This window comes from Phyllobates terribilis, unplaced genomic scaffold (genome assembly GCF_046119375.1).
Source record: "Phyllobates terribilis strain yellow unplaced genomic scaffold, ASM4611937v1 Scaffold_2012__1_contigs__length_177219, whole genome shotgun sequence".
NCBI lineage: Eukaryota > Metazoa > Chordata > Amphibia > Anura > Dendrobatidae > Phyllobates > Phyllobates terribilis.
The window spans coordinates 22501-46442 of record NW_027364772.1 but is presented as its reverse complement, the minus strand read 5'-3'; the positions used below and the strand labels follow the sequence as shown (position 1 = coordinate 46442).

The following is a 23942-nucleotide window of genomic DNA, read 5'->3' as shown; positions in this document are numbered from 1 at the left end:
CTCACAGCAGGGGCCTGATCGCTGCAAAGTGTCACACACAGCGACATCGCTGGTGAGGTGGGCAGCCATCTCACTAGCGATCTCGCTATGTGAGACGGGGGGCTTAAGTATAGAAATCAGTATAATTTACTTTAAACTCCCTTTGTTTGGAAATAGGGAAAATATATATTCTTGTACTGTGTTAGCCAGTAGATAGAACAGTATTTAGATTTGAGAGTCCTCAGTGGTTGATACCTTTTAATGGCTAAATGAAAAGATGGGAACAAATTGCAAGCTTTCAAGACTACGCAGGTCTCTTCATCAAGCATAGTATACCACAGAATCTGAAGAGTCACATGTTTATACACAATAAGACATTCAAGAAAATAAAATGCAATAGGTAAGACTGGTGATGGAAAGCTGAGTTATTATGGAAGAGATAAACAGTTCTGGCTATAAATAATTAGCAGTTAGTAGATAAGAAGTGTGAAGGGTTTATTGCCTTGTGACCAGGTCCAGTGTTGTGATGCCCCCACAGGTCTGAGGAGCAAACTCCTTAGCTGATGTAGAATGACATAAATCCACGCGACACATTCACTCCTGCTCTGAAAGTGTAAAAGTTCATCATCAGTTCATATTCTGAATTTCTTCTTTCTCTCTGAGATTTTAACTTACCTTTTAATACTAGTAATTTCATATCTGTTATGCTGTGATCAGGGGAACACAGGTGCTTGGCTACAGGCAGATCTATTCTTTCTTCTTATTGTGTGGCGATGTCCTAAGTTTTTGCCCTGTCTCCCCCCTACATACAGACCCCCAGCTGGACATTTGGTACATATAGTTAAGTACACCCCATTAGATGTGATACAGCTGAATGTACCTGGGATCTTATAGTCCTGATGTGAGTTGGGGATCTTTATCTTGTCTGTGGTTTTACACTTTTTCTGGTAGCAGAGAAGGTTCCTGTAGCTGGTGGAGATGACAGGGAGCGTCTGACAATGATGCTTCTTAGATTTGGGGGCTGCCTGAAACACAGAAGTGGAGGGTCTGGAAATATGGATTGTAAACGGCCATCTTTTTGTAGTAAGGGTTGTAGTTTCTGTGCAGCTCTTCAGAGCGCTTGAAGACACCACCACCAGCACCCGGGTCCCAGCTGGCAAAGGGGGGACGACACCACCACCAGCAGCCGAGTCCCAGCTGGCCAGGGAGGACGACACCACCACCAGCAGCCGCGTCCCAGCTGGCCAGGGAGGACGACACCACCACCAGCAGCCGCGTCCCAGCTGGCCAGGGGGGACGACACCACCACCAGCAGCCGCGTCCCAGCTGGTCAGGTGGGACGACACCACCACCAGCAGCCGCGTCCCAGCTGGTCAGGTGGGACGACACCACCACCAGCAGCCGCGTCCCATCTGGTCAGGGGGGACACCACCACCAGCAGCCGCGTCCCAGCTGGCCAGGGGACGACACCACCACCAGCAGCCGCGTCCCAGCTGGTCAGGTGGGACGACACCACCACCAGCAGCCACGTCCCAGCTGGTCAGGTGGGACGACACCACCACCAGCAGCCGCGTCCCATCTGGTCAGGGGGGACACCACCACCAGCAGCCGCGTCCCAGCTGGCCAGGGGACGACACCACCACCAGCAGCCGCGTCCCAGCTGGCCAGGGGACGACACCACCACCAGCAGCCGCGTCCCAGCTGGCCAGGGGACGACACCACCACCAGCAGCCGCGTCCCAGCAGACCAGGGGGGGACACCACCACCAGCAGCCGCGTCCCAGCTGGCCAGGGGAGGACACCACCACCAGCAGCCGCGTCCCAGCTGGCCAGGGGGGAACACCACCACCAGCAGCCGCGTCCCAGCTGGCCAGAGGGGAACACCACCACCAGCAGCAGAATCCCACCTGGCCAGGGGGGGCGACACCACCACCAGCAGCCGCGTCCCAGCGGGCCAGGGGGGACGACACCACCACCAGCAGCCGCGTCCCAGCTGGCCAGGGGGGACGACACCACCACCAGCAGCCGCGTCCCAGCTGGCCAGGGGGGACGACACCACCACCAGCAGCCGCGTCCCAGCGGGCCAGGGGGGATGACACCACCACCAGCAGCAGAATCCCACCTGGCCAGGGGGGAACACCACCACCAGCAGCAGAATCCCACCTGGCCAGGGGGGGGGCGACACCACCACCAGCAGCCGCGTCCCAGCTGGCCAGGGGGGAACACCACCACCAGCAGCCACGTCCCAGCTGGCCAGGGGGGACACCACCACCTGCAGTCGCGTCCCAGCTGGCCAGAGAGGACACCAGCACCAGTAGCCGCGTCCCAGCTGGCCAGGGAGGACATCACCACCAGCAGCCACGTCCCAGCTGGCCTTGGGGGACACCACCACCAGCAGCCGCGTCCCAGCTGGCCAGGGGGGGCGGCACCACCACCAGCAGCCGCGTCCCAGCTGGCCAGGGGGGACGACACCACCACCAGGAGCCGCGTCCCAGCTGGCCAGGGGGGAGACGGCCTCTGCTGGCTCACGCCATACACATACACACATATACATATATACTCAAACCAAGTTAGAAGAGGATAGCCGGGTTACGTTATCATGGAGGCTGGAGAGCCGCATCTCCACAATGCTTCGTTATCTAACTGAAGAAAAAAAAAAAGGGAAATTAATTTGACATAATATAAATATATAATGATACAATATATACATATAAGACCACCAGCAGCCGCGTCCCAGCTGGCCAGGGGGGACACCACCACCAGCAGCCGCGTCCCAGCGGGCCAGGGGGGATGACACCACCACCAGCAGCCGCGTCCCAGCTGGCCAGGGGGGACACCACCACCAGCAGCCGCGTCCCAGCGGGCCAGGGGGGATGACACCACCACCAGCAGCCGCGTCCCAGCGGGCCAGGTGGGAGACGGTCTCTGCTGGCTCACGCCATACACATACACACATATACTTATATACTCAAACCAAGGAAGAAGAGGGTAGCCGGGTTGCATTATACTACTTAACCGGAATTACTCAAAATGAAGGGACTTTGTCGTTTTTTAGACCCTGGTCACTCCCACTGTCAGAGGTGCGGGCATCCAGGTGTCCGGAATAGGGGGTGCGGGCATCCAGGTGTCCGGAGTGGGGTCAATAAACTTTGGGTACATCCGGTTAACATCTGCACCATGTTCTGGTAAGTAACGGGATTAGGGTGAATAAACTTTGGGTACATCCGGTTAACATCTGTACCATGTTCTGCTAAGTAACGGGATTAGGGTGAATAAACTTTGGGTACATCCGGTTAACATCTGCACCATGTTCTGCTAAGTAACGGGATTTACTCAAAATGAAGGGACTTTGCCGTTTTTTAGACCCTGGGTCACTCCCACTGTCAGAGGTGCGGGCAACCAGGTGTCTGTACCCGTTGGCCAGGGGGGGCGACACCACCACCAGCATCCGCGTCCCAGCTGGCCAGGGGAGGCGACACCACCAACAGCAGCCGCGTCCGAGCTGACCAGGGGAGGCGACACCACCAACAGCAGCCGCGTCCCAGCTGACCAGGGGAGGCGACACCACCAACAGCAGCCGCGTCCCAGCTGGCCCGACACCACCACCAGCAGCCGCGTCCCAGCGGGCCAGGGGGGATGACACCACCACCAGCAGCCGCGTCCCAGCTGGCCAGGGGGGACACCACCACCAGCAGCCGCGTCCCAGCGGGCCAGGGGGGATGACACCACCACCAGCAGCCGCGTCCCAGCGGGCCAGGTGGGAGACGGTCTCTGCTGGCTCACGCCATACACATACACACATATACATATATACTCAAACCAAGGAAGAAGAGGGTAGCCGGGTTGCATTATACTACTTAACCGGAATTACTCAAAATGAAGGGACTTTGTCGTTTTTTAGACCCTGGTCACTCCCACTGTCAGAGGTGCGGGCATCCAGGTGTCCGGAATAGGGGGTGCGGGCATCCAGGTGTCCGGAGTGGGGTCAATAAACTTTGGGTACATCCGGTTAACATCTGCACCATGTTCTGGTAAGTAACGGGATTAGGGTGAATAAACTTTGGGTACATCCGGTTAACATCTGTACCATGTTCTGCTAAGTAACGGGATTAGGGTGAATAAACTTTGGGTACATCCGGTTAACATCTGTACCATGTTCTGCTAAGTAACGGGATTAGGGTGAATAAACTTTGGGTACATCCGGTTAACATCTGCACCATGTTCTGCTAAGTAACGGGATTTACTCAAAATGAAGGGACTTTGCCGTTTTTTAGACCCTGGGTCACTCCCACTGTCAGAGGTGCGGGCAACCAGGTGTCTGTACCCGCTGGCCAGGGGGGGCGACACCACCACCAGCATCCGCGTCCCAGCTGGCCAGGGGAGGCGACACCACCAACAGCAGCCGCGTCCCAGCTGACCAGGGGAGGCGACACCACCAACAGCAGCCGCGTCCCAGCTGGCCCGACACCACCACCAGCAGCCGCGTCCCAGCGGGCCAGGGGGGATGACACCACCACCAGCAGCCGCGTCCCAGCTGGCCAGGGGGGACACCACCACCAGCAGCCGCGTCCCAGCGGGCCAGGGGGGATGACACCACCACCAGCAGCCGCGTCCCAGCGGGCCAGGTGGGAGACGGTCTCTGCTGGCTCACGCCATACACATACACACATATACATATATACTCAAACCAAGGAAGAAGAGGGTAGCCGCTTTGCATTATACTACTTAACCGGAATTACTCAAAATGAAGGGACTTTGTCGTTTTTTAGACCCTGGTCACTCCCACTGTCAGAGGTGCGGGCATCCAGGTGTCCGGAATAGGGGGTGCGGGCATCCAGGTGTCCGGAGTGGGGTGAATAAAGTTTGGGTACATCCGGTTAACATCTGCACCATGTTCTGGTAAGTAACGGGATTAGGGTGAATAAACTTTGGGTACATCCGGTTAACATCTGCACCATGTTCTGCTAAGTAACGGGATTAGGGTGAATAAACTTTGGGTACATCCGGTTAACATCTGCACCATGTTCTGCTAAGTAACGGGATTTACTCAAAATGAAGGGACTTTGCCGTTTTTTAGACCCTGGGTCACTCCCACTGTCAGAGGTGCGGGCATCCAGGTGTCTGTACCCGCTGGCCAGGGGGGGCGACACCACCACCAGCATCCGCGTCCCAGCTGGCCAGGGGAGGCGACACCACCAACAGCAGCCACGTCCCAGCTGGCCCGACATCACCACCAGCAACCGCGTCCCAGCTGGCCAGGGGGGACGACACCACCACCAGCCACGTCCCAGCTGGCCACGGGGGAAGACACCACCACCAGCAGCCGCGTCCCAGCTGGCCCGACACCACCACCAGCAACCGCGTCCCATCTGGCCAGGGGGGGCGACACCACCACCAGCCACGTCCCAGCTGGCCACGGGGGAAGACACCACCACCAGCAGCCGCGTCCCAGCTGGCCCGACACCACCACCAGCAGACGCGTCCCAGCTGGCCCGACACCACCACCAGCAGCCGCGTCCCAGCTGGCCCGACACCACCACCAGCAACCGCGTCCCATCTGGCCAGGGGGGGCGACACCACCACCAGCCACGTCCCAGCTGGCCACGGGGGAAGACACCACCACCAGCAGCCGCGTCCCAGCTGGCCCGACACCACCACCAGCAGCCGCGTCCCAGCTGGCCCGACACCACCACCAGCAGCCGCGTCCCAACTGGCCCGACACGACCACCTGCAGCCCCGTCCCAGCTGGCCAGGGGGGACGACACCACCACCAGCAGCCCCGTCCCAGCTGGCCAGGGGGGAGACGGTCTCTGCTGGCTCACGCCATAAAGATACACACATATACATATATACTTAAACCAAGGAAGAAGAGGATAGCCGGGTTGCGTTATACTACTTAACCGGAATTACTCAAAATGAAGGGACTTTGTCGTTTTTTAGACCCTGGGTCACTCCCACTGTCAGAGGTGCGGGCATCCAGGTGTCTGTACCCGCTGGCCAGGGGAGGCGACACCACCACCAGCAACCGCGTCCCAGCTGGCCAGGGGGGACGACACCACCACCAGCCACGTCCCAGCTGGCCACGGGGGAAGACACCACCACCAGCAGCCGCGTCCCAGCTGGCCCGACACCACCACCAGCAACCGCGTCCCATCTGGCCAGGGGGGGCGACACCACCACCAGCCACGTCCCAGCTGGCCACGGGGGAAGACACCACCACCAGCAGCCGCGTCCCAGCTAGCCCGACACCACCACCAGCAGCCGCGTCCCAGCTGGCCCGACACCACCACCAGCAGCCGCGTCCCAACTGGCCCGACACGACCACCTGCAGCCCCGTCCCAGCTGGCCAGGGGGGACGACACCACCACCAGCAGCCCCGTCCCAGCTGGCCAGGGGGGAGACGGTCTCTGCTGGCTCACGCCATAAAGATACACACATATACATATATACTTAAACCAAGGAAGAAGAGGATAGCCGGGTTGCGTTATACTACTTAACCGGAATTACTCAAAATGAAGGGACTTTGTCGTTTTTTAGACCCTGGGTCCAGCGGGAGGGCAGCGACCAAAAAATGGTCCAGGACATTCTGCAGCGATTAGCGACCTCACAGCAGGGGCCTGATCGCTGCAAAGTGTCACACACAGCGACATCGCTGGTGAGGTGGGCAGCCATCTCACTAGCGATCTCGCTATGTGAGACGGGGGGCTTAAGTATAGAAATCAGTATAATTTACTTTAAACTCCCTTTGTTTGGAAATAGGGAAAATATATATTCTTGTACTGTGTTAGCCAGTAGATAGAACAGTATTTAGATTTGAGAGTCCTCAGTGGTTGATACCTTTTAATGGCTAAATGAAAAGATGGGAACAAATTGCAAGCTTTCCAGACTACGCAGGTCTCTTCATCAAGCATAGTATACCACAGAATCTGAAGAGTCACATGTTTATACACAATAAGACATTCAAGAAAATAAAATGCAATAGGTAAGACTGGTGATGGAAAGCTGAGTTATTATGGAAGAGATAAACAGTTCTGGCTATAAATAATTAGCAGTTAGTAGATAAGAAGTGTGAAGGGTTTATTGCCTTGTGACCAGGTCCAGTGTTATGATGCCCCCACAGGTCTGAGGAGCAAACTTCTTAGCTGATGTAGAATGACATAAATCCACGCGACACATTCACTCCTGCTCTGAAAGTGTAAAAGTTCATCATCAGTTCATATTCTGAATTTCTTCTTTCTCTCTGAGATTTTAACTTACCTTTTAATACTAGTAATTTCATATCTGTTATGCTGTGATCAGGGGAACACAGGTGCTTGGCTACAGGCAGATCTATTCTTTCTTCTTATTGTGTGGCGATGTCCTAAGTTTTTGCCCTGTCTCCCCCCTACATACAGACCCCCAGCTGGACATTTGGTACATATAGTTAAGTACACCCCATTAGATGTGATACAGCTGAATGTACCTGGGATCTTATAGTCCTGATGTGAGTTGGGGATCTTTATCTTGTCTGTGGTTTTACACTTTTTCTGGTAGCAGAGAAGGTTCCTGTAGCTGGTGGAGATGACAGGGAGCGTCTGACAATGATGCTTCTTAGATTTGGGGGCTGCCTGAAACACAGAAGTGGAGGGTCTGGAAATATGGATTGTAAACGGCCATCTTTTTGTAGTAAGGGTTGTAGTTTCTGTGCAGCTCTTCTGAGCGCTTGAAGACACCACCACCAGCACCCGGGTCCCAGCTGGCAAAGGGGGGACGACACCACCACCAGCAGCCGAGTCCCAGCTGGCCAGGGAGGACGACACCACCACCAGCAGCCGCGTCCCAGCTGGCCAGGGAGGACGACACCACCACCAGCAGCCGCGTCCCAGCTGGCCAGGGGGGACGACACCACCACCAGCAGCCGCGTCCCAGCTGGTCAGGTGGGACGACACCACCACCAGCAGCCGCGTCCCAGCTGGTCAGGTGGGACGACACCACCACCAGCAGCCGCGTCCCATCTGGTCAGGGGGGACACCACCACCAGCAGCCGCGTCCCAGCTGGCCAGGGGACGACACCACCACCAGCAGCCGCGTCCCAGCTGGTCAGGTGGGACGACACCACCACCAGCAGCCACGTCCCAGCTGGTCAGGTGGGACGACACCACCACCAGCAGCCGCGTCCCATCTGGTCAGGGGGGACACCACCACCAGCAGCCGCGTCCCAGCTGGCCAGGGGACGACACCACCACCAGCAGCCGCGTCCCAGCTGGCCAGGGGACGACACCACCACCAGCAGCCGCGTCCCAGCTGGCCAGGGGACGACACCACCACCAGCAGCCGCGTCCCAGCAGACCAGGGGGGGACACCACCACCAGCAGCCGCGTCCCAGCTGGCCAGGGGAGGACACCACCACCAGCAGCCGCGTCCCAGCTGGCCAGGGGGGAACACCACCACCAGCAGCCGCGTCCCAGCTGGCCAGAGGGGAACACCACCACCAGCAGCAGAATCCCACCTGGCCAGGGGGGGCGACACCACCACCAGCAGCCGCGTCCCAGCGGGCCAGGGGGGACGACACCACCACCAGCAGCCGCGTCCCAGCTGGCCAGGGGGGACGACACCACCACCAGCAGCCGCGTCCCAGCTGGCCAGGGGGGACGACACCACCACCAGCAGCCGCGTCCCAGCGGGCCAGGGGGGATGACACCACCACCAGCAGCAGAATCCCACCTGGCCAGGGGGGAACACCACCACCAGCAGCAGAATCCCACCTGGCCAGGGGGGGGGGGCGACACCACCACCAGCAGCCGCGTCCCAGCTGGCCAGGGGGGAACACCACCACCAGCAGCCACGTCCCAGCTGGCCAGGGGGGACACCACCACCTGCAGTCACGTCCCAGCTGGCCAGAGAGGACACCAGCACCAGTAGCCGCGTCCCAGCTGGCCAGGGAGGACATCACCACCAGCAGCCACGTCCCAGCTGGCCTTGGGGGACACCACCACCAGCAGCCGCGTCCCAGCTGGCCAGGGGGGGCGGCACCACCACCAGCAGCCGCGTCCCAGCTGGTCAGGGGGGACGACACCACCACCAGCAGCCGCGTCCCAGCTGGCCAGGGTCGACGACACCACCACCAGCAGCCGTGTCCCAGCTGGCCAGGGGGGACACCACCACCAGCAGCCGCGTCCCAGCTGGCCGGGGGGGGGGGGGGGGACACCACCAACAGCAGCCGCGTCCCAGCTGGCCAGGGGAGGACACCACCAACAGCAGCCGCGTCCCAGCTGGCCAGGGGACGACACCACCAACAGCAGCCGCGTCCCAGCTGGCCAGGGGGGGGCACCACCACCAGCAGCCGCGTCCCAGCTGGCCAGGGGGAGGCACCACCACCAGCAGCCGCGTCCCAGCTGGCCAGGGGGGGGCGGCACCACCACCAGCAGCCACGTCCCAGCTGGTCAGGTGGGACGACACCACCACCAGCAGCCGCGTCCCAGAGGGGAGGACACCACCACCAGCAGCCGCGTCCTAGATGGCCATGGGGGACGACACCACCACCAGCAGCCGCGTCCCAGCTAGCCAGGGGGGACAACACCACCACCAGCAGCCGCGTCCCAGCGGGCCAGGGGGGACAACACCACCACCAGCAGCCGCGTCCCAGCGGGCCAGATTGGAGGACACCACCACCAGCAGCCGCGTCCCAGCGGGCCAGAGGGGAGGACACCACCACCAGCAGCCGCGTCGCAGCTGGCCAGGGGGGGGGGGGGGGGGTGGACGGACACCACCACCAGGAGCCGCGTCCCAGCTGGCCAAGGGGGAGGATGGGACACCACCACCAGCAGTCGCATCCCAGCTGGCCAGGGGGTGGGGACACCACCACCAGCAGCCGAGTCCCAGCTGGCCAGGGGGGGGACACCACCAACAGCAGCCGCGTCCCAGCTGGCCAGGGGGGGGGCACCACCACCAGCAGCCGCGTCCCAGCTGGCCAGGGGGGGGCACCACCACCAGCAAACGCGTCCCAGCTGGCCAGGGGGGGGCGGCACCACCACCAGCAGCCACGTCCCAGCTGGTCAGGTGGGACGACACCACCACCAGCAGCCGCGTCCCAGCGGGCCAGAGGGGAGGACACCACCACCAGCAGCCGCGTCCTAGATGGCCAGGGGGGACGACACCACCACCAGCAGCCGCGTCCCAGCTAGCCAGGGGGGACAACACCACCACCAGCAGCCGCGTCCCAGCGGGCCAGGGGGGACACAACCACCACCAGCAGCCGCGTCCCAGCGGGCCAGATTGGAGGACACCACCACCAGCAGCCGCGTCCCAGCGGGCCAGAGGGGAGGACACCACCACCAGCAGCCGCGTCGCAGCTGGCCAGGGGGGGGGGGGGGGGGTGTGGACGGACACCACCACCAGGAGCCGCGTCCCAGCTTGCCAAGGGGGAGGATGGGACACCACCACCAGCAGTCGCATCCCAGCTGGCCAGGGGGTGGGGACACCACCACCAGCAGCCGAGTCCCAGCTGGCCAGGGGGGGGACACCACCAAGAGCAGCCGCGTCCCAGCTGGCCAGGGGAGGACACCACCACCAGCAGCCGCGTCCCAGCTGGCCAGGGGGGAACACCACCACCAGCAGCCGCGTCCCAGCTGGCCAGAGGGGAACACCACCACCAGCAGCAGAATCCCACCTGGCCAGGGGGGGCGATACCACCACCAGCAGCCGCGTCCCAGCGGGCCAGGGGGGACGACACCACCACCAGCAGCCGCGTCCCAGCTGGCCAGGGGGGACGACACCACCACCAGCAGCCGCGTCCCAGCGGGCCAGGGGGGACGACACCACCACCAGCAGCCGCGTCCCAGCGGGCCAGGGGGGATGACACCACCACCAGCAGCAGAATCCCACCTGGCCAGGGGGGAACACCACCACCAGCAGCAGAATCCCACCTGGCCAGGGGGGGGGGCGACACCACCACCAGCAGCCGCGTCCCAGCGGGCCAGGTGGGAGACGGTCTCTGCTGGCTCACGCCATACACATACACACATATACATATATACTCAAACCAAGGAAGAAGAGGGTAGCCGGGTTGCATTATACTACTTAACCGGAATTACTCAAAATGAAGGGACTTTGTCGTTTTTTAGACCCTGGTCACTCCCACTGTCAGAGGTGCGGGCATCCAGGTGTCCAGAATAGGGGGTGCGGGCATCCAGGTGTCCGGAGTGGGGTCAATAAACTTTGGGTACATCCGGTTAACATCTGCACCATGTTCTGGTAAGTAACGGGATTAGGGTGAATAAACTTTGGGTACATCCGGTTAACATCTGTACCATGTTCTGCTAAGTAACGGGATTAGGGTGAATAAACTTTGGGTACATCCGGTTAACATCTGTACCATGTTCTGCTAAGTAACGGGATTAGGGTGAATAAACTTTGGGTACATCCGGTTAACATCTGCACCATGTTCTGCTAAGTAACGGGATTTACTCAAAATGAAGGGACTTTGCCGTTTTTTAGACCCTGGGTCACTCCCACTGTCAGAGGTGCGGGCAACCAGGTGTCTGTACCTGCTGGCCAGGGGGGGCGACACCACCACCAGCATCCGCGTCCCAGCTGGCCAGGGGAGGCGACACCACCAACAGCAGCCGCGTCCCAGCTGACCAGGGGAGGTGACACCACCAACAGCAGCCGCGTCCCAGCTGGCCCGACACCACCACCAGCAGCCGCGTCCCAGCGGGCCAGGGGGGATGACACCACCACCAGCTGCCGCGTCCCAGCTGGCCAGGGGGGACACCACCACCAGCAGCCGCGTCCCAGCGGGCCAGGGGGGATGACACCACCACCAGCAGCCGCGTCCCAGCGGGCCAGGTGGGAGACGGTCTCTGCTGGCTCACGCCATACACATACACACATATACATATATACTCAAACCAAGGAAGAAGAGGGTAGCCGGGTTGCATTATACTACTTAACCGGAATTACTCAAAATGAAGGGACTTTGTCGTTTTTTAGACCCTGGTCACTCCCACTGTCAGAGGTGCGGGCATCCAGGTGTCCGGAGTAGGGGGTGCGGGCATCCAGGTGTCCGGAGTGGGGTCAATAAACTTTGGGTACATCCGGTTAACATCTGCACCATGTTCTGGTAAGTAACGGGATTAGGGTGAATAAACTTTGGGTACATCCGGTTAACATCTGCACCATGTTCTGGTAAGTAACGGGATTAGGGTGAATAAACTTTGGGTACATCCGGTTAACATCTGTACCATGTTCTGCTAAGTAACGGGATTAGGGTGAATAAACTTTGGGTACATCCGGTTAACATCTGCACCATGTTCTGCTAAGTAACGGGATTTACTCAAAATGAAGGGACTTTGCCGTTTTTTAGACCCTGGGTCACTCCCACTGTCAGAGGTGCGGGCATTCAGGTGTCTGTACCTGCTGGCCAGGGGGGGCGACACCACCACCAGCATCCGCGTCCCAGCTGGCCAGGGGAGGCGACACCACCAACAGCAGCCGCGTCCCAGCGGGCCAGGGGGGATGACACCACCACCAGCAGCCGCGTCCCAGCGGGCCAGAGGGGAGGACACCACCACCAGCAGCCGCGTCGCAGCTGGCCAGGGGGGGGGGGGGGGGGGGGTGTGGACGGACACCACCACCAGGAGCCGCGTCCCAGCTGGCCAAGGGGGAGGATGGGACACCACCACCAGCAGTCGCATCCCAGCTGGCCAGGGGGTGGGGACACCACCACCAGCAGCCGAGTCCCAGCTGGCCAGGGGGGGGACACCACCAAGAGCAGCCGCGTCCCAGCTGGCCGGGGGGGGGGGGGGGGACACACCGCCAACAACAGCCGCGTCCCAGCTGGCCAGGGGGGACACCACCACCAGCAGCCGCTTCCCAGCTGGCCAGGGGTGGGACACCACCACCAGCAGCCGTGTCCCAGCTGGCCAGGGGGGGAGACACCACCACCAGCAGCCGCGTCTCAGCTGGCCAGGGGGGGGAGACACCACCACCAGCAGCCGCGTCCCAGCTGGCCAGGGGGGGCGGCACCACCACCAGCAGCCACGTCCCAGCTGGTCAGGTGGGACGACACCACCACCAGCAGCCGCGTCCCATCTGGTCAGGGGGGACACCACCACCAGCAGCCGCGTCCCAGCTGGCCAGGGGACGACACCACCACCAGCAGCCGCGTCCCAGCAGGCCAGGGGGGGACACCACCACCAGCAGTCGCGTCCCAGCTGGCCAGGGGAGGACACCACCACCAGCAGCCGCGTCCCAGCTGGCCAGGGGGGAACACCACCACCAGCAGCCGCGTCCCAGCTGGCCAGAGGGGAACACCACCACCAGCAGCAGAATCCCACCTGGCCAGGGGGGGCGACACCACCACCAGCAGCCGCGTCCCAGCTGGCCAGAGGGGAACACCACCACCAGCAGCAGAATCCCACCTGGCCAGGGGGGGCGACACCACCACCAGCAGCCGCGTCCCAGCGGGCCAGGGGGGACGACACCACCACCAGCAGCCGCGTCCCAGCTGGCCAGGGGGGACGACACCACCACCAGCAGCCGCGTCCCAGCTGGCCAGGGGGGACGACACCACCACCAGCAGCCGCGTCCCAGCGGGCCAGGGGGGATGACACCACCACCAGCAGCAGAATCCCACCTGGCCAGGGGGGAACACCACCACCAGCAGCAGAATCCCACCTGGCCAGGGGGGGGGGCGAAACCACCACCAGCAGCCGCGTCCCAGCGGGCCAGGTGGGAGACGGTCTCTGCTGGCTCACGCCATACACATACACACATATACATATATACTCAAACCAAGGAAGAAGAGGGTAGCCGGGTTGCATTATACTACTTAACCGGAATTACTCAAAATGAAGGGACTTTGTCGTTTTTTAGACCCTGGTCACTCCCACTGTCAGAGGTGCGGGCATCCAGGTGTCCGGAATAGGGGGTGCGGGCATCCAGGTGTCCGGAGTGGGGTCAATAAACTTTGGGTACATCCGGTTAACATCTGCACCATGTTCTGGTAAGTAACGGGATTAGGGTGAATAAACTTTGGGTACATCCGGTTAACATCTGTACCATGTTCTGCTAAGTAACGGGATTAGGGTGAATAAACTTTGGGTACATCCGGTTAACATCTGTACCATGTTCTGCTAAGTAACGGGATTAGGGTGAATAAACTTTGGGTACATCCGGTTAACATCTGCACCATGTTCTGCTAAGTAACGGGATTTACTCAAAATGAAGGGACTTTGCCATTTTTTAGACCCTGGGTCACTCCCACTGTCAGAGGTGCGGGCATTCAGGTGTCTGTACCTGCTGGCCAGGGGGGGCGACACCACCACCAGCATCCGCGTCCCAGCTGGCCAGGGGAGGCGACACCACCAACAGCAGCCGCGTCCCAGCGGGCCAGGGGGGATGACACCACCACCAGCAGCCGCGTCCCAGCGGGCCAGGTGGGAGACGGTCTCTGTTGGCTCACGCCATACACATACACACATATACATATATACTCAAACCAAGGAAGAAGAGGGTAGCCGGGTTGCATTATACTACTTAACCGGAATTACTCAAAATGAAGGGACTTTGTCGTTTTTTAGACCCTGGGTCACTCCCACTGTCAGAGGTGCGGGCATCCAGGTGTCCGGAGTGGGGTCAATAAAAGATCTGCCTGTAGCCAAGCACCTGTGTTCCCCTGATCACAGCATAACAGATATGAAATTACTAGTATTAAAAGGTAAGTTCAAATCTCAGAGAGAAAGAAGAAATTCAGAATATGAACTGATGATGAACTTTTACACTTTCAGAGCAGGAGTGAATGTGTCGCATGGATTTATGTCATTCTACATCAGCTAAGGAGTTTGCTCCTCAGACCTGTGGGGGCATCACAACACTGGACCTGGTCACAAGGCAATAAACCCTTCACACTTCTTATCTACTAACTGCTAATTATTTATAGCCAGAACTGTTTATCTCTTCCATAATAACTCAGCTTTCCATCATGAGTCTTACCTATTGCATTTTTTTTTCTTGTGTGTCTTATTGTGTATAAATATGTGACTCTTCAGATTCTGTGGACCTGTGCAACTGTAGCTACTGATTCTAGCTAGCATGTCTTCAACAAAAAGCAGTGTTAAAAGTTTTTGCAAGCTATGCAAAACTTTTCAGCTCAACCTACATTCACATCTGAAGAAATCTTGTATGGCTACAACTTCTCCCAATGAGCAGCTTGAAGTTTTTAAGGAAGCAAAAAGGAAGCAAAGAAAGGCCCTCAATTTCCTGACTGCAGTTCCATACGACTCACTGGACTATAGGAAAAGCAAATTTGAAAATGCCAGTGACTTTTTTGCTGATTTCTTGGAGAAACGTGGGTGCATAGTCTACAATAAACCATCTACAAGGTAATTATATTGTTCCTTCTATCTTTATGTGAATCTGGGTGGTTATGGGGGTAGCAGATATAGTTCCACGGTACATGGAGTGGCAGTGTTGGAGGCATCTTTACCCCGGGTGACTTAGGTCTTTTTAGTACCGTATTTTTAGCTTTTTAAGACGCACCGGATTATAAGACGCACCCCAAATTTGGTGATGGAAAAGAAAAAAAAAATAATTTTTATTATTAAATGGGGTCCGTCTTATAATACCAGTGTCTGTCTTATAATAGTTGGAGATATATATACTAGGATGGGGGACATAGGGTATATACAGGTTGGGGGTTATATTAACTAGGATGGGGGACATAGGGTATATACAGGTTGGGGGTTATATATACTAGGTTGGGGAATGTATATACCATATGTGCCCCATCCTAGTATATACCAGGATGGGGGTTATATATACTAGGAAGGAGGATATATATACACTAGGATGGGGGACATATAAACCAGGTTGGGGGGATATAGATGTCCCTCATCGTTGTACATAAAAAAACGCGTTCTTAAAAAAAAGCGTACTCCAGCACAAATTCTAACGCACTAAAAAGCAGTGTGAACAGACCTTTTTTTATTTTTTAAACTGAATTAAAAGTGTTTACTGTATTACATTTGTTAGGGTATGTTCACATTGCTTTTTCTGTACCAGAATCTGTGCCAGGAAACATGCAAAAGCTGCATCACATTTCAATAAAGACAGATTTGTGCAATGAAGAAAAAAAAATAAATCTTAACTCCTGCTCCATGACAGGTGACCTGTACGCAGCAAGTTACTGTAATGATGAGATGCTGGGAAGTAGATGTGAGGGGCTGGGGGTGGAAAGCCAAGCGGCAGATATGAAGGTCTGTACAAAGTATCAATGCATAATGCAGATTTACATTCATCTCCTTAGGCTGCCAGATTGTGAGGCTGCCGGCAGCAGCGGTGAACCATCTACGTAAGTTCTATTTACCATCAGGTCCAAGTACTGTATTAGTAACAGATGAAATATAAGTAAGCATGTGCAGATATATCTGTATATATCAGTTATTTAATGGGATAACAGGGTGCACAGAGGCTGTGTGGATGATGTGTCCGGTGGATATACACATGCCTACTCAATGTATGTTGCATGCATTATTAGACGATTACTACCCACTAGTCACTGAGCAGGTATGCAGGGTGGTCCTGGGGGCCGGCCTCATGTCCTCTTCTCTTCCTGGTTGGGTAGTGTTACATATACACACAATGTGTGCTATACATCAGGCCAGTGAATCTCTTCTGGGTCTCCACACTGTGTGCATATGCTGTGACTCAACCAGGAGCGTGGGGAGAGGGTCCTGCGGCCGGCTCCATGGAGCCTCAGAAACCTGATAAGCGCTTTATTTGTGTAGTGATGGGTGCTGGGGGGGGGGGTTCTCTGGCCAAACAAGGTGGGGTGCTTTTGGTGGGTGGGAAGTCCTCATCTTATCACTGGTCATGCGGCAGGGATGTCCCTGTGTATGGATAGTGTTAGGATCTTGATCAATGGCGTAATTGGAAGCTCATGGGCCCCAATGCAAAGGCTCCAAAGGAGCCCTCAATTGTTGCAAATCTGTATTAGCATTAGTCTTTCTGTAGGCCAAAAGTGACTTTTGGGGCCCCCTAGCCAGCAGGGCCCACGTGCGATTGTAACCCTGCACCTACTGTAGTTACGCCCCTCATCTTGATACAATAGAAAATTATGTGGAGAGGATACTGGATATACAGGTATCTGACACTAATTATGAGCTAACAGTTCTCTACTATGTGTCCCAATATGTGTGTCTATATCTGTTTCAGGTCCCACCCGCGAAAACAACTGGCAGAGGCTGGGATGTACAAGAAACATGATATAAAGTCCCCTATGCTGACAAGGTTTAAAACCTATTTACAGGAGACCCATAAAGAGATTTCTGTTGAGGCAATGGTAAGTTTGATACGCTGTCAGGTTGCATGTAGCTGATGAATACTCCTTAAAGAGACTAATCCTAATGTATGTGTGTTTAATTTCAGGTAGACCATGTTGCCAAATTTCTGTATTTCGTCAGTCCGGAGGAAATCACCCTGGACTTTATAAACGAATTTGATAAGACAAAGGCATATTTTGATGAACTGAGAAAGCAAAATACTGAGAATACTATTCAAAAATATCTACGAAATGTGCGCCAATTTGTAATTTTTGTGAGAGACAACTGCCCTGATACCGTGGATGAGGAGGAAACAAAAACAAATGCAAAACGTTTTTTAGAGGAATTAAACAAGATTCAACAGGGACATAAAACACGTAAAGGCATGAAAAGGGGGTAAGTATAGGAGTCATTGCTTGGATAATTTCCGCAAATTACAAAGTATTCATAAGAATGATTAAGTGTGAAAGTAACTTTTTTTTTTTTAATCACATACAGGTTGGCTCCCCAGCCAATCACTAATCTAGAATGCTGCAAAATCCTAGAAGTGTCTAAAAACCATATCAACACCATATTTAAGAAGGCAAGATCCCATCAAATACTCTCCAACAATGAAAAAGTTCTAGCTGGATCATACCTCATTGCACTCCTCATATTGAGACACAAACGCAAGCCATCGGTACCCAAAAACCTAACGGTAAGCAACTTATTATCATACTATTGACAGACATGATGTTGTAGAAGAATGGAAGACAGCGTCTCACAGATGGGTGCAGTATCAAAAAGCACTTTATTCCGCTCACAGCGCACTTTTTGATACTGCACCAACCTGTGAGACGCCGTCTTCTGTTCTTCTACTATGTACCTGTGACTGGGTGGACTCCCCGGATGAGACTTGCGCCACGACCCTTGAGGTATATGAGGACATCAGATTGCTGGGTGCTATTGATCACCAACCATTTTTCTGTAGATATGATGGTGTGTCATATGCAATGTATTTTCTATGTTTGTTATCCAATAGGTAAAACATTGGCTGCAAAAGAAAGAGGTAAAAGACCGTGAAGAAAGAAAATTTGTAGCTGTTTACACAGGACGCGATATAGTTATACTGGACAATGAGGAGGAGAAGGTACGTGTTAGAAATCCTTGGAGGAACATGAAGAGTATATATTTCAGTGTTCTACATAGATCGAATCCATAATTTATTGTTTTACTCTAACAGCTTTTTACAACATATTTTGAAAAAATACGGCCGACACTGGATAAAGTGCAATCAACCACCGTCGAGCAATTTTTTCTTTCTCAATCTGGCCAAGGTTTGAAAAATCCATCAGGAGACCTGATGCGATTCCATAACAAGTAAGTGGAAAGGGGGAGAAACACAGGTCCTTATTTTTTAAAATAAGGCAAAGTGAAAATATATAAAATTAAATAATAACAAATAATATTTATTATATTAATTATAATATTAATAATAAATATTATACACAAACTGTCTGCTGCCCATAGAAACCAATCTGAACTGTTTCCATGTCCTAAATTGCTCAGGTAAAATGAAAGTTGATCTGTGCTTAGTTGCTCTAGGCAACTAATAATGTTTACTTTAGATTGTATGAATACATTTTCAATATAGTCTTAGTGGCCCTTTACCCACTAATAATAATATTCATTTATATAGCACTATTAATTCCAAGTCGCTTTACATACGTTTGCAACCCTGTCCCCATTGGGGCTCACAATGTAAACATCCTATCAGTATGTGTTTGGAGTCTGGGAGGAAACCCAGGCAAACATGGGGAGAACATACAAACTCCTTGCAGATGTTGGGATTTGAACACACCAAGGACAACATCTGCAAGGATGCAAGGCTGCAGTGCTAACCACAGCCACCCCGCCTTGTTTAAAGTGTTTGTCTGCAGTGAAATCATGGCCATACAGTGCCAGGTTTGTGGCTGGGTACAAATGAACCAATACATCCATGATTTCACAGCCATCAGAGATCTGCCGACCAATCTTTGAACACATATCTCTGCATGTAAAGGGGCCTTTGCCCATACTAACAATTCCTTTCTTCTCAGGTTCAAGCTGCCCGTTATGACGTACCAAAAGGCGATTTCTGCATATAAATATTGGGCAGATGAGATGCCAAAGGACACTCGTTCCCTCACAGCTGCTTATGTAAACTATGAGACCCTCAAGCACCAGATTGTCTTCACAGATTTAGTTGAAGGAATGAAACAATTGGTGAAAATGGAGGAAAACAAGGAAGGAGAAACATCTGGGTAAGGGTCCTAACCGAGGCTGGTTTCACATCTGCGTTTGAGTGGTGTGCGTTTGTATGCATAGCAATCCTGATGCATCCTGATGCAGACCTTCTCCCTATACTCAACATAGGAACGCATCCTGATCAGGATGAAATGCCAGTGTGAAAGCCCCCTGAATACACAATCAGCCCCACCAACCACCTTCTGTAGCATCAGATTTGAGCAATGACTATTTCAGTTCAACGGTCTTATTCATTCTAGTGATTTCCCTGATGTTTCCTGAGCTAATTTTGAAAATACACTATATGACAATGTCAAGAGAAACAATAGGAGGCATTTACAAAGCTCAAATCATAAAAGTCCTTGAAAAACTTTTTAACATACCTTCTCTGATTTTGACTTCACAGAGAAAGTGTCTCCAAGAGGCCAAGGAGCAGCGCTGCCCAGGGATCGGACAGCAGTGAAGGGTCGAGCACAGAGGGCCACAGTGAAGAGGAACAAAGCAGTGATGAGGAAGAAAGCAGGGATGAGGAAGCTGTGTATCCGCGCAGTTTGTTGTTTCGGAAGCTGACAGCTATACACCCAGTAGCAATACACAGTTCTCCACCTACAATAAGAGAATGTAGAAATGTAAACCGGGAGCATGCAAAATTTCTGCAAAAGAAATGGCTCTACAATCAGAAACAAATAAGATCAACAGATGCTGCTGGTAAGATTTTAAAGTTTACACCCCCCCCATTCCAATCTATCTACAGTAGATGGCACTGTTCCAGGCCTATGCTTATATAGAAAATATGTGTGCTGATTATTCTAACATTTTTATTTTTTTCGTATTTAGAATATTTCAAGACAGTCCCCAATGAAAAAGAATTGTTTACTTATGCAAAAGAACGGGGATGGGGCACAAATGTTCCAGACATAAAACAAGTGAAAAGCGCTTGGAAACCCCATGAGCGAAGACACAAGCCCAATTTTCAAGATGAGGAGATCAAAGAGCTTGTGTTAACACAACAATGGAAGGGACTAATTATAACAGAAGACATTGGCAAAGGTGGACGTACCGTAAAGACCATCAGTGCTTTTAAAAGGGGTCAAGTGATATGTGACTATCACGGGGAACTTATGGACCATCAAAGTGCGGAAAAGCTGCAGATAATGCAGACCGGACCATCATATATGTACTTTTTTCAACACAAAGGCCAAAAATTATGCATTAATGGCTCCAAAGCGCCTTGTGATTGCCATCCAGATATAGAGTCCACTTTTGGAAGGCTGATCAATCATAAGCCCACCAATTTCAATCTTCACACAAAGGTTTGGTCATATGGAGATGGGTCACCAACAATTCTGTTTTATGCTAATCAAGATCTGAAGCCAGGAACAGAAATCTTCTTTGAATATGGTGTCCGAAAAAATGATTTTGGAGAAGGGGCGGAATTAGACTGCCTAGATGAGTAATATTTTACATGGGTTCTATCCCTGCATCTGACCCGCTGTTCTTTGTATCTGTGTACTTTATATATTAGCTTTATGGGTGGACAAAGGGGCAGTTGACTGTTATATTATTGTAATTTGTTTTTTCAATAATAAAGTTGGTATTTTACTGTTGAAGTGTTTGTACTATGACTTATAATTGCTTCTCAACTACTCTGTCCATCCAGGTTGCTTCTGACCAGAAAATGTGACTGCCTCAGCCAATCACAGGCCATAGTTAACTGGATTTACCCAAAGTCCATTTTCCCTAAACTGGGTAAATCCAGTTAATTTGTAGCATATAGCGCAGAAGATAACCAAAGTCCATTTTTCCCTATTCAGGTGAACAACTGCACCATATGATACTACTTAACCGCATTTACTCAAAATGAAGGGACTTTATCATTTTTTAGACCCTGGGTCACTTCCACTGTCAGAGGTGCGGGCATTCAGGTGTCTGATGCCCGTCCCAGCTGGCCAGGGGGGACACCACCACCGGCAGCCGCGTCCCAGCTGGCCAGGGGGGACGACACCACCACCACCAGCAGCCGCGTCCCAGCTGGCCAGGGGGGACGACACCACCACCAGCAGCCGCGTCCCAGCTGGCCAGGGGGGACGACACCACCACCAGCAGCCGCGTCCCAGCTGGCCAGGGGGGACGACACCACCACCAGCAGCCGCGTCCCAGCTGGCCAGGGGGGGGGGGGGGCACCACCACCAGCAGCCGCGTCCCAGCTGGCCAGGGGGGACACCACCACCAGCAGCCGCGTCCCAGCTAGCCAGGGGGGAGACGGCCTCTGCTGGCTCACGCCATACACATACACACATATACATATATACTCAAACCAAGTTAGAAGAGGATAGCCGGGTTGCGTTATCATGGAGACTGGAGAGCCGCGTCTCCACAATGCCATAATATAAATATATAGTATAATATATATATAAGACCACCAGCAGCCGCGTCCCAGCTGGCCAGTTGGGACATACACAAAGAAACACACATACACAGGGAGTAACGCACACAGGAGGAAGACAGCACACATATATATATTAGATGGTTGCCCGATTCTAACGCATCGGGTATTCTAGAATATGTATGTAGTTTATTTATGAAGATTTAAGAATAATGCAATACATGCGGGCGTGCGGCGGTGTCTGCGTGCGGCGGTGTAGGTGTGCAGTGGTGTGTGTGAGCGGTGGTGTGGTTGTGTCTGTGTCTCCCGGTGGCTGTGTCACCCTGTGGCTTTGTACTCCTGTAGCTGTGCCCTTCTGTAGCTGTGTCCTCCTGTAGCTGTGTCCCCCTGTGCCTGCTGTCTCCCCCGTGTGCAGTGTCTGTCTGTACCTGCTCCCCATGTCCCCGTCTCTGCCTGTGGCCCATATCCCCGTCTCTGGCTGTCCCCCTGTGGCTCTGGCTGTCCCCCATGTCCCCCTGTGTCTCTGGCTGTCCCCCATGTCCCCCTGTGTCTCTGGCTGTCCCCCGTGTCCCCCTGTGTCTCTGGCTGTCCCCAGTGTCCCCCTGTCTCTGGCTGTCCCCCATGTCCCCCTGTGTCTCTGGCTGTCCCCCATGTCCCCCTGTGTCTCTGGCTGTCCCCAGTGTCCCCCTGTCTCTGGCTGTCCCCCATGTCCCCCTGTGTCTCTGGCTGTCCCCCATGTCCCCCTGTGTCTCTGGCTGTCCCCCGTGTCCCCCTGTATCTCTGGCTGTCCCCATGTCCCCCTGTATCTCTGGCTGTCCCCATGTCTCTGGATGTCCCCCTGTCTCTGGCTGTCCCCCATGTCCCCCTGTGTCTCTGGCTATCCCCCGTGTCCCCCTGTGGCTCTGGCTGTCCCCAGTGTCCCCCTGTGTCTCTGGCTGTCCCCAGTGTCCCCCTGTCTCTGGCTGTCCCCAGTGTCCCCCTGTGTCTCTGGCTGTCCCCCGTGTCCCCCTGTGTCTCTGGCTGTCCCCCGTGGCTCTGGCTGTCCCCCATGTCCCCCTGTGTCTCTGGCTGTCCCCCGTGTCCCCCTGTGTCTCTGGCTGTCCCCAGGTCTCTGGCTGTCCCCCAAGTCCCCCTGTGTCTCTGGCTGTCCCCCGTGTCCCCCTGTGTCTCTGGCTGTCCCCCGTGTCCCCCTGTGTCTCTGGCTGTCCCCCGTGTCCCCCTGTGTCTCTGGCTGTCCCCAGTGTCCCCCTGTCTCTGGCTGTCCCCCATGTCCCCCTGTGTCTCTGGCTGTCCCCCATGTCCCCCTGTGTCTCTGGCTGTCCCCAGTGTCCCCCTGTCTCTGGCTGTCCCCCATGTCCCCCTGTGTCTCTGGCTGTCCCCCATGTCCCCCTGTGTCTCTGGCTGTCCCCCGTGTCCCCCTGTATCTCTGGCTGTCCCCATGTCCCCCTGTATCTCTGGCTGTCCCCATGTCTCTGGATGTCCCCCTGTCTCTGGCTGTCCCCCATGTCCCCCTGTGTCTCTGGCTATCCCCCGTGTCCCCCTGTGGCTCTGGCTGTCCCCAGTGTCCCCCTGTGTCTCTGGCTGTCCCCAGTGTCCCCCTGTCTCTGGCTGTCCCCAGTGTCCCCCTGTGTCTCTGGCTGTCCCCCGTGTCCCCCTGTGTCTCTGGCTGTCCCCCGTGGCTCTGGCTGTCCCCCATGTCCCCCTGTGTCTCTGGCTGTCCCCCGTGTCCCCCTGTGTCTCTGGCTGTCCCCAGGTCTCTGGCTGTCCCCCAAGTCCCCCTGTGTCTCTGGCTGTCCCCCGTGTCCCCCTGTGTCTCTGGCTGTCCCCCGTGTCCCCCTGTGTCTCTGGCTGTCCCCCGTGTCCCCCTGTCTCTGGCTGTCCCCCGTGTCCCCCTGTGGCTCTGGCTGTCCCCCTGTCTCTGGCTGTCCCCCGTGTCCCCCTGTGGCTCTGGCTGTCCCCCGTGTCCCCCTGTCTCTGGCTGTCCCCCGTGTCCCCCTGTGGCTCTGGCTGTCC

At 55.3% G+C, this 23942-nt stretch overlaps 1 protein-coding gene and 1 long non-coding RNA gene across 2 annotated transcripts in view; one reads left to right on the top strand and one right to left on the bottom strand.

Moving 5' to 3' along the window:
• Window positions 1–761: 761 nt before the first annotated feature.
• LOC141245669 (uncharacterized) overlaps window positions 762–23942 on the bottom strand; it is a 24213-nt gene continuing 1032 nt past the window's right edge. The window contains exons 2-3 of the long non-coding RNA XR_012309466.1: window positions 2545–2621; window positions 762–1004 (exon numbers count right to left, since the gene is read on the bottom strand). This is a non-coding gene — a long non-coding RNA (uncharacterized lncRNA). The remainder of the gene's footprint in view (window positions 1005–2544; window positions 2622–23942) is intronic.
• LOC141245666 (uncharacterized) lies at window positions 15141–18254 on the top strand. Its single transcript, XM_073669081.1, has 6 exons — window positions 15141–15340; window positions 16264–16308; window positions 17172–17298; window positions 17385–17674; window positions 17777–17975; window positions 18249–18254. Exons 1-6 carry the CDS (start codon window positions 15141–15143, stop codon window positions 18252–18254), a joined length of 867 nt encoding a protein of 288 aa, XP_073525182.1.